Source organism: Dermacentor andersoni, chromosome 1 (genome assembly GCF_023375885.2).
Source record: "Dermacentor andersoni chromosome 1, qqDerAnde1_hic_scaffold, whole genome shotgun sequence".
Lineage (NCBI taxonomy): Eukaryota > Metazoa > Arthropoda > Arachnida > Ixodida > Ixodidae > Dermacentor > Dermacentor andersoni.
This window is the reverse complement of record NC_092814.1, coordinates 184047883-184059309: the sequence shown is the minus strand read 5'-3', so window position 1 is coordinate 184059309 and position 11427 is coordinate 184047883. Positions and strand designations below refer to the sequence as shown.

General features: G+C 43.3%; 1 protein-coding gene across 1 annotated transcript in view; it reads left to right on the top strand.

Moving 5' to 3' along the window:
• The first annotated feature begins 1645 nt into the window (after positions 1-1645).
• Positions 1646-11427, top strand: part of LOC126547259 (dual specificity mitogen-activated protein kinase kinase 7-like) — a 58098-nt gene continuing 48316 nt past the window's right edge. The window contains exons 1-2 of the mRNA XM_050195221.3: positions 1646-1799; positions 10628-10715. Coding sequence (XP_050051178.1) covers positions 1646-1799; positions 10628-10715 — 242 coding nt within the window. The remainder of the gene's footprint in view (positions 1800-10627; positions 10716-11427) is intronic.

The window sequence follows — 11427 nt, the reverse complement described above, 5'->3', positions numbered from 1 at the left end:
TCTTTTGCCTGGCATTTATGTGGCATGAAAAGTACAAAAAAGCGTTCGCTTTCGTGTGCTACTTCTATGCCGGCCACCACACAAGCATGATGCATGATGCAAAAGCTACGATTATTCGGGGCGTCAAAAGCAACGTCGGCTTTCAGCACCGGGCCGGTGCAATGCCGACCATTATTGTCGTCAGGGCCATGGCTGGCCCGCGTGTGGCATGCGCTCGGCTGCGTTGGCCAAATAGAATGGCCCTACGGCTGGCCGACTGACTACGTACCTAAAGCCTTGGTAGGCCCTCGTATGGGACGCCGTCGGCCAAGTCGGCCACAGTGGTCGGGCCTACATCGATTGCCGACGATCGGCCGACGTTAGGCCAATGTCAATCCCCAAAGCTGGGCCGCCCTCGGTTGCCGAGGTCGGGCCAACCGTTTTGCAGTCGGCCGGAGACGTCGGGCCGACTTTTTGCCACGGTCTTTTTGTTGCTTGGGTACACGCGTTCGTCCTACACTCTAAAAACAGTTGCACCCTTTGGGTTGTATATTTGCCACACAACGATAATCGCCATCTGTCTTGTCCGCGTTTCCTTTCTTTAACGCGGCGAGCCCGGTACTTTCCAGTCACGAACGGCATGCGCGTTAACAGCATGACATAGCATTCCCGACAGGAAAGTAGCGGGCGCGGCGCTTTCAAGAAAGGAAACGCATCAAGGCAGATGACGATTATCGTTGTGTGGCAGGTATACACCCCAAAGGATGCAAACTTTTTTTAGAGTGTATCTCACTTATCGTTGTGTGACAAATATACACTCCAAACAGCTTGCACCCTTTGAGTGTACTTCTTTAATACACTCTAAAAACAGTTTGCACCCTTTGGGGTGTATATTTGTCCCACAACAATAATCGTCGTCTGCCTTGCTTGCGTTTCCTTTCTTGAAAACTCGGCGCTCGCTACTTTCCTGTCGAGAATGCTGCGTCACACTGATAACGCGCATGCCGTTCGTGACTGGGAAGTACCGGGTTCGCAGCGTTACAGAAAGGAAACGCGGGCAAGACAGATGACGATTATCGTTGTGGGACAAGATAAGCTCCAAAGGGTGTAAAATGTTTTACGAGTGAAGAGCGTATACACTCTAAAAAAAGTTTGCACCCTTTGGGGTGTATATCTGCCACACAACGATAATCGTCAGTTGCCTTGATGCGTTTCCTTTCTTTAACGCTGCGAGCCCGGTACTTTCCAGTAACGAACGGCATGCGCGTTATCAGCATGACATAGCATTCCCGACAGGAAAGTAGCGGGCGCGGCGTTTTCAAGAAAGGAAACGCATCAAGGCAGATGACGATTATCGTTGTGTGGCAGATATACACCCCAAAGGATGCAAACTTTTTTTTTTTAGAGTGCATATATGAAACCATAGAGTTTCTCACTATGAAAAACTCTATGGATAAAACAGTGCCTCGCACCAGCGGCCATTTTTTGTTTTGTAAGTTTCTTTTGGCGACAGTTTCTTATACAAAAATTTCTTAGTAATACAGTTTAAGTTGTTTTGTCTTGTTCAATTTGAGGTGTTGTTATTTTTATAGATGTAGAATTACGATACGGCTTGCTTCATGTGAATACGCACTGGCGGCATCTGAAGAAATAGTAACTGTTCAGAATGGCGACCATGGCGTCGTTTCAGAATAAGCTAGCTGATCTGCAGGCCAGACTTCGTGCGGAAAATGACGCTAAGAAGAAGGACAAACTACCTCGTGATCTCAACTTGAACTTCTCAAGCCCCCAGCACACGCCACGGTCCCGGCCCAAGCCTTGTAAGTACCGTTCACGTCGTAGCCCGCTGAGCCAGGTAGGCTTAAGTGAGGAGAAAGGCTCTTCTAAACTAACGCGAAGTTTTTGATAAGCTGATTTCAATCGAGTTCTTTCTCTTCACATGTTGACATCAGTGTGGTGTTTGCTTGGTTCCGCTCTGTGCGTAACTGTGCAAGTATCCTACCTGGTAGATTGTGCGTGTGTGTTTGTGTGTCGGTAGTTGACGAGGAAACTGGTATTGCGCTCGGAGCGGATTGCGCTAATTTACGCCGTCAAGACGTCGCATTCGCAACAACTCTACATTTCACATGTATTCTGGCTGTGCAGACATACTCCCATCACCATTTCTTAGCTTCGAGATCATAATGTTATCGGAGTTTCACAGCGGCACAACCCTTGCAGTGTTCGTGAAACCACGATTCGATCACCAAATGCGGAGCGAGTGTTCTGTAGATGTTTCGGGCCCAAATACGTTAACGCAAGCGATTTTGCCTGCTTTATCGAGTCAAGTCGAATATTGTGCGACAAATGTGTGAGGATTGTGCGGATTGCGAGTTTGCCGCCGATGGGGATTCTGGCCTTGAACTTGTCATTGCCCCAGGTGACAGAAGAGAGCGCTAACCCGGTTGATGCTCTTGGTCGCCCCATGTGTTGAGCGTGCAGACAGGCACGTGCTGAGCTAGTTGCTTCAGTGTCTTCACAGAGCCCATATTGCATTGCCATAAGTTTGAGCATGGGGCTGCTAGTTTCGGGATCCAGCAGGGCGTGTGCATAATATTGTGTGAAGTGCAGTGCCTGTTTCGCAGAAACTTCAGTATTATGTAGCCGAAGTATGAATACGTGCCTGTGTGTGCGCGTGTTTCTTTGTTTCTGGCTATAAGTATTACCCCATCTTTATCTGGTTTTCTGAAATAGTTTGAATTTTCAAGTCCGGCAAATATGTTGTTGGCAAAAGGCTGATGGCAGTTACACAGGCCTCCGCCCGAATTGAGTCTCCCATGCATTGTCTTTCGTAGCTAACTGTCTGGCTCTTCATAGTTAGAATGCCGATTGTCAAAGTGATGCACCTGGCTTGCTATGTTGTTTTGATCAAATGTGCCATTTATTGACGTGTAAACAACTTAACAGTGTACATTAATTCCTGTGATATTAGCAGTCATAGTGCACCCGAGAAGCACAGCTCCTGATATGATTAATCATGTTAGTTTTCAAGAGGTACAATTAGCAATTTTCGAAAGCTGTAAGTTGAGGTCTATGTATTGCCCATGACTTGTGATGTCAAGATGGTGTACTTTGTGTGGGAGATGTTAGAATACGGTAGGTTAATACAACCAATGATTAATATATCCAAGTGATATGTTTGCAACTAGCAGCCATCTTTTAGCAAGGATTCTTTTTGTGGAATAGCACAGCTAGCCAAAGCATGTGCAACAAATGCATGTGCCAGGCCTCTGGCAGGCTAAAGTTAGCCACTAGCCTGTAAGGGAAGTGTGTTTATATGGGAACAGTCATCCATCATGTGTTGGCCTTCATTTCTTTTGTTGCATTCATTGGCCATTTTATCTGAGGGATGTGCTTGTGTTGCACTTGTAGGCAGTGCATATGTCTGACTTGCACTCGCCAGCATTTGCACCATGAGTGTATCATGTGCACACTACACCTTCAGTCTGAGACATTACACTAAGGGCAGACAGCTTGGAATAGGCAAGCGACCGATTGACTTTTCAAGGTTGAGAGGCTAATGTGGCACAAACTTCTTTAGTTGCTGCTGCACAAGCACTACAAAAAAAAAAGTGAGTAGCCTCACTTGGCACTAGTTGCTGGATTGTATACAATATAATAGGCTCTTATGTCTGCCACTGGGAGCAAGTATAATTGAAATTCTGTGCATCGGCACTCCAGAGTAGCCAACAGTACCATGAAATGAGCATTGTTGTTTCCACAGCTAAGATTTATGTACCTCTTTGAAATTTGTGTAAAGCTATCTAGCTTGCCAAAATGGTGCCTGTGTAGCCCTCAATAACAGTAAGTACATATAATACACTTGATGTTATTCATAAAAACATGCTGTGAATCTAAGTATAATGGCTTGTCTCCTTCATTGTGCACACCTAAGTTTCATATGGGGTCTTCCTTATTGAACTCTTGATGGCTGCGTGACATTCAAAGCGTAACCCCCTACTTGGATGTAATTTATATAAGCTTTGTGCAGCAGCATGTGTAGTCATTTGTACCATAATGGAAGCTTTTAAGAACAGCATCAAGCCAGATGCACTTCATTTGTTTTGTAAAGCAAGCTTTCTCTTAGCTGCATCACTAAAGAAAAGTTACAGCAGTGAATTTTCTTTGCAACTTGTTATGCATTGGCTGGAACTTGTGTAGCTGCAAGCATTGCCATTATTACTGGGCCAGTATAATTCCTATTTTTCGTTTGCCGGATTCTATTCAATACTTCATTGCTCTGCGTAGGCCGAATCGGGCACTCACCTTAGAATATTATTCCGGCCCTATGAATATTATTCTGGTTGTTTACTTTGGGGGTTACTTTAAAAACTGTTTGGTATTTAATTGATTATTCTTTGCTAGATTTGCAGTAAGCCTAAATTTTACAGCCAGGAAATAAGATGGCAAGCGACCTCTCCTTGTCCTCTAATGATATTTGATATTCAACCTTCAATGACTGCCAGTGACTTCACCTCAACCTTGATTGAGATTCAGTCCTCAGCCATAATTTGCGAGTTTGAAGTTGAGTCCTTGATGTTCAATCTACTTAGTTATTTGTGGTGCACACACCTGTAAACATATCCTGAGGCCTGTGATGAAGGTGTGTCAAAGCTACTATACTATTGAATTCCATATATTATTTCTTTTTAAAAAGACTTTTTTTGTGCATGAAATCACCTTCTACATTCTAGTTAAGGTATCTTATGGCTTAAATAACTATACGCAGATGAAGATGTGTTTCTAAAGATGTAAAAATTTTTGATCTGAAAAAAAAAAAAGAAAATTGACTACATGCTGCCTACTCATTACTTCAGAAAGAGCCGATGTGATGTTTATGAAAATATCACTTTCACAGGGTTTATACGCCTCCTTGAAATCCTTAAGAACCCTTGAATTTGAAGAAAGATTCAAGAGCCCTTAAAATTCCTTGAAAATAAATGGGCTCCTTGAATTCCTTGAAAATTGGTATTGGGGGTGACTTTTGAACATTCAAAGTAACAAACTCTGCATCAGGGTGATGCCATGGACACTGTCGGGAAACTGACCTAAATATTTTCGGAGTGTCACTTAGCGATGCGTGTCCACAGCCACCAATGACTGGCTTGTTGAAATTGTCATTGCCATTGCCATCGAGGAGTGACAAAGCCATATCAAGCAACCAAGGTGCCCCACCGTTTTTGTTGTTTTGCTAGTTTGTTCATGCTGCAGCCATCATGGCTCCATTTTTGTGCCCCAAGCTTTACAAATGCCTGGCTGCAAGTAAGTTTCAACCTTTTGGTTTTAAAGGAGCGAGTATCTTCGGCTGAAGCCGAGCACTACTAACCATCCTGCTAGAAGGTGATTTACGTCATTACAATGTGAAAGTCATAAAGTCATTTTTCAAAAGCCACCTCAAGAGGTTGAAGCATGTGTTCAACACAGCAGCTGATTAAGTGCAAGACATTTGTAGCCAAGAAAAAAGAAATTATATTCTTGGAGTTTTTTGTGCCCAAAACCACGATCTGATCATGAGATACACTGTGATGGGGGACTACAGCTTTATTTTCACCACCTGGGGTTCTTTACCTACACCTAAATTTAAGTACACAAGCAGTTTTGCATTTCACCCTATAATAATGCGGCCACTGGTCGGGATTGAACCCGTGACATTGAGCTCAGCGTTGCAATGCCATATTTACTATTTTTCAGTGTATGTGTAAGAATAAGGTTTGTTTCCACCTCCTTCAATTTTTGGCCTCTGCAATCCTTGAATTGTCTGCATAATGCGGAGACGTGGCTTCATATCCCACCTGTGGCCATTGCTTTTCGTCCACTTTCATTTCCATTTATTTATAATTATTTCCCGTATGCTTTCCTTGGTGTCATTGTCTGTTGGCTGATGATTGTTGAATTGTCCTTGAATATTGAGTTGAATGTTCTGTAGGAAGTACACTTTCACTGTTCTGAGACCTTGGCACCCTTATTGCAAAGTGTTATGGCGTTACTGTGAAAGGTGATGCTACCATACTGTTTATGAACCAGTTCTTGAGTGTGCAGTGCATAACCTATGCACCTCCTGTGCCTTGAAAGTCAATCAGAAAAGTGCAACAATGGACAAGCTCTGCTGTCTGCTGGTTGTTTCTTTTTTTGATAAATGCCAAGGTCATTTTCCTTTCATTATCATAATGATCTTTCTTGTGATAGTACTACGCAGTGGCATCAAAGTGGTGGCTGTGGGTGCTACTTTTTCATCTGAAAATGTATATGAAGTGAGGGCAGTTCGAGTGAAAGGTGTTTAATACATTACAAACCTTTGCCAACATGTTCTGACAATGATCTAGACATTGGATTTGTAACTCTCCTTATACCAGCTAGACTGACTGTTGTAATGAAAGTGAGATTCATTTTCTGTGCACCACGAATCAACTAGCACAGTACTCGTGTTTTGTTGTGTCACAACAGGTAATGCATACTTCTGATTTATTCTAGATGGAACAAGCAATTAAGGCACTTGAACTTATATTAAACTGCATGCGCTAAAAAATGCCACCTTGGTGCAAAATTTGAGCACCAAGTCAGCATTGTAGCCATAAAGGTGACCAATACTGACGCTCCTATCTGAGCAACATCCAGCATGTTATTTGCCTGAAGGTCCCCATGTGCAGGAATAGCTAGTTCTTTTCATGTGGAGCTCCTGTTTTGAGCATGGGAAAAATCACATGAAAAATTGTGTTATCAACGCTAATGTTTCTCTGGATGTTATGTCTTTGTACATAGTACCTCATATATATCCCATTATATCTGCGAGGAATTCTAGAAAAGATTCATGCTTTCCTCCCTTTCTTTATATAGAGCAGTAAAAATCATTTGAAACATGTTGCACTGTAGTGTCGTACATGTTATTCGGCCCCTTTCTTTTTCAAGCCTTTCATATTTGCTTTTAAAGAGGAGTTGCTGCTTTGAGTGTGTCAGAAATTGCATGTAAAATTATGTTGATGTCATGTTTTTGTAAATAGTACCCATATATATCCCATTACATCAGCCAGGAACATTGTTCCTTACTGTTCAAGGAACAGTGTTCTTGCCCTTTCTTTTTTCTTCCTGCTTTCCCACCTTCCACTGTAGGTTAGCAGATGGGGTGCAACCTGGTTAACCTTCCAGCTCCCCATCTCGCTCTAAGCTGTTTATGTGAACTGCTTTCATGTAGAACTTGCTTCCAGAAGCATTCCATGTCATGTGGGAGTGTTGTGCCACTTGCTAGAGCCATGTTTGCAGTTTTCAGGCTTTAGTTTAACAGTATCTTTAGAAAATGGGTGTTTGCATGCAACATTGTGTTTTTAATTCTTTCTGTCCTTTGTCATTGGCATTGCTGCACCATCATTATTGCTGGAATCAGCCACTCAGCATGGCAAATAGTAAAAAGTGAAGAATGTAATGGATCACTACAACATATGTGCCTTGAACTGCTTTTCTGTTTGCACTGCTGATATGTGACAATGAGAAATGCCCTGCAGTAAAGCCTGGTTATGATGAATGTGAGGTATTTCAAATTGCTGTCAATTGTGAAGGGGTTATATCTGCTTGGAAATCTCTTGTTAAACTGAAAAGTGTTGTGTGCCTATATCGTACCACAGCGACATTTGGAATACCGAATTACATTAAGTTTCATGCTCCTAATGTAGTATGCTTTCCTACACCTAATTCTTGCCACACTGTGCCCACTGACCTTGGCTCTTCAGATTCATTGTATTTCTATATATATTAAGGTCTACCACTGCAACTATTGATTAACGGTTGCTTTTAACCCCTATTTAGGCACCAATTTATTCTGTCCATTAAAAATTTAATGCACCTTCAGAATTGTGATAAGCATGTAGCTGCAGAACAGATGAAAAATTTCTCTTCAGTGAGTTATGTCAAGTTTACAGAATGTGAACAGCATGTGAAAACTCTACAGGATTGTCAGATATCACCTATGCATCAACCTCAACCATTTAAAGGGACACTAAAGGTTACTATTAAGTCAACGTGGACTGTTGAAATACCATCACAGAAACCTCGAAACGCCTGTTTCGTGCCAAGGAGAGACTTATTTTAAGAGAAAATGCGTTCTGAAGCGTCCGCGTACCTCTAGCGCAGTTCAAATCGCCCGCCCTCCGATCGAGGAGTACTGACATCATGGTCTCATAGTGACGTTGCGCCATCGGTGAGTAGAACGGCGTCCGCAGACGGCGCTACGGCTTTTCTGCGCAAAACGCAAACGCGCGGCCAGAAACAGAGCCAAGACAGAGCCGACAGCAGAGCGAAAGCGGGAGTATGGTGGCTAGCGGAAGGAGAAACGAATTACGTCCCACATTACGTCCCACGGCACACAGAGAGTCCGTTTTCGTTAAACTATAGGCTGCGGCGAGCTCGCAGTGTGGTCGGCGTGGTCTGTGAGAAGTGACGAGCCTTTTCACACTTGCAACAGGGCATAAAAAAGTGCGAATCGACGCAAAACTCGGCCTAGAAACGTGCTTCGCCACAGCCAGGGCTCAATACGACCCAAGCTGGCACGACCCAGATGTCGTTTCCCGCACCGCCACCAGGCGCCGCTACTATACCTCAAACTCCAGCGCAAGACGCCCATAAGCTGGTACTTCATTCTATGACGCAAACTTCGACGCTCGTCGCAATGGACCCTGACACCGACAGATTGGCTCGCGATGGTGGGCTCAACTTCAGCGATTTGAACACCGACGAGCGCGACCTGCTGCTGAGGGCTCGCACTGCCGGCGTCGTTGCGTACTACGACGGCGGCCTCGACACCGGCTCTCCGGAGCGGGAAAGCAACGAGGGCTTCCCACGACATCACATGGATGTGGCATTCTCGCTGCTTGTTCCAAATGAAACTTTCGCGAGCCAGCAGAACCCTCACAGCACGACGCGTTAACGAAACTACTGAAACTCCAAAGCGTGCGCGGCGCAGAGTCGAGCGCGCAGAGTCGAGCGAAAACGAAACCTTTCGAACACCCATATTACTGAAGGGTAACTTCAAAATGTTATTTTTTCTTAGAATCGAATAGACGTAGACAAGTAGCATTTTTTTCCGTCTTATAATCAAATGAAATGATATTTTTAATACGAGTAGTTGAGTATTAGTAACACAAATTATGAGGAGTGCTTTCGTCATCGGGCTAGTACCGGAATGTCGCTGGGGGGTCTCAAATCGTGTCATGCATTTACCTCAATTTCTCGGTTACTAAAGCTCTGTTCGCGATTATATCGACGCCTTAGACGTTCTAGAACATTGCTCTACCACTTTAACTTGAGTTTCTGGTAACCTTTAGTGTCCCTTTAAAGTATTTCACACCAGCAAAGCACCTATCCATGCACTTGAAATGTGTCTGATGTAAAACAACAAACATGAAAAACAATGAAAGGGAACCCACTACTTGACAACATACTGATGCCAAGAGCAAACACCTAGCTTTCTACATTGCAACTTGTTTTACTGAAACACTTCAACATATTACTCAGACTTTCAGCATGGGTCCAATCAGAAGTGTTTCAATATGTATTCGACATGTGTTAAATTATTTTCATCAGTGCTATTGGTTTCGATGCATTACCTTGGCGGCAACAATTGTGCACACAGCACCTGAATGATTAATTATGGCACAAACATAGCTAGCCATGTCACCTTTGTGGACAGCATAAGTTCTTGTGCCTGCGACACTGTTTCTATTGTTGCAATAGCTCATGGGAAAGAGTTGGGACTCGATCAATCATCAAAGAGGGCCTAGGCAGAGACAAGGCAACATACAACAAAACAGACACTTGCTTACATTGTTGCATAAAGAGCTGTCAGCTCTCGAAAACTGCCTGAGAGAAGGTTCTGAGGAGATGAATGTGTTGACTTTTGTACCCTCTTGGGAATGCAATCACCTACATTAGAGAAAAAGAACCATTGGCCGAAGCATAGGTGCTTGGTCATGTTTTGACTTTCAGTGGTCCTGCTGCTGAGCTTTCACTTCAGCTCCTGTGTCGAGTGTCACTATTTGGAGGCATGCCTGAGCCTGCCTCTCACACACTTGCCATTCGTTCATGTTTTCCACTGGAAATACGGTGCTTTCAGCATTTTCTTGTGTCCGAAATGTCTCTTATGTCTCAGTGGTAATTTTGAGGATCACATAGTGTTTTTTTTTTTTTTAGCTTGAACATTCTTTTTTTTTTTTTTTTTTTTTTGGCGAGCTGAAATCTGCATAATTTTTTAGCCATTGTCATCAGGAGAGCTTTTTGTTGGACAAGGAAGACAGACACAGCACTGACTTACAACTGCCTATATTTTTTGTGGCGAAGTATATAGTACACAAAAGGAGGGTTACAGGACAGGGGAGTGACGTGAAGGAAGGAAAGATGAGCCACGACGTCCACATGGGAGCAAACTAACCCCTTATGTAAGAACTGTCTACACGCTCCTTGAGGTATTGTAAATAAATAAATACTTAAGTAGAATTAGCATGTTTCGAATACAGCCATGTTTTTCTTAATTGTGAAAGCCAGCATTCTGAATCTGTCTTGTATTTAAATTTATTTAATTTCATTGCTTGGGAGCATAAATAGGTTGTTTGGTTTTGCTTTCCAGTCCTGCTGAATGAGATGGCAGCACCTAGCAGACCTGTGAAACAGTTTTCTCTGCCTACATCGAGTCCAATCATCACAAGACAAGATAGGTAAGTGAGAAGCAAAATAATATCTGTAAGATTGGATTTTGTCAGCATAGTTGAAGATAGCTGCCAGATCAAGAGGAAAGTGTTGGAAGGAACCTCGCGTGTGCAGTTAAACTAGGTTTTGGGGAAATTGACTGTTAGAATGCAGATGAAACAAAACTTCCTGTTGAAAGCCTGGTAAAGATATCAGTATTCGTTACCTTGTTTTAACAAGATAATTGTGCATTTGGCTGGTTCTTATTGCACTCAGTCTCTAACCACAATGGTGCAGAACCTGCTCTAGATCGCTGCTGGCGAAAGCATGCTCGTAAAGCACTGAACGTACGCCACCCGACAGAGCTCTCAAAGGTTTAAAGCAGAAACATGTTGGTGCTTCTACCGTAAACGATCGTGACGAACCAACAAGAAGTGCACTCGCTGCTGCTATTGCCAAGGCAGATGCCAAGCCAATTACTGCATGTGGAAATCTGCCATATCCAAGTCATGCTCCCATGTTGAAAACAAGCCAAGAACACTAGATGTTAAGCCAGATGCAAAGTGCTACCAGCGGGATGTACCTCAAAGTTTTCTTACCATGAGGTGCTGCCAGTTTTGTCCTTGCTTGAAAAGAATTTTCACAGCCATTTTGTGCTGCATATTTCCTTCCAAATGATGTTGGACAAAGAAGAAAATGGTGTTGGACGAATGAAGAACAAAGCTGTGCACTATTACTCGG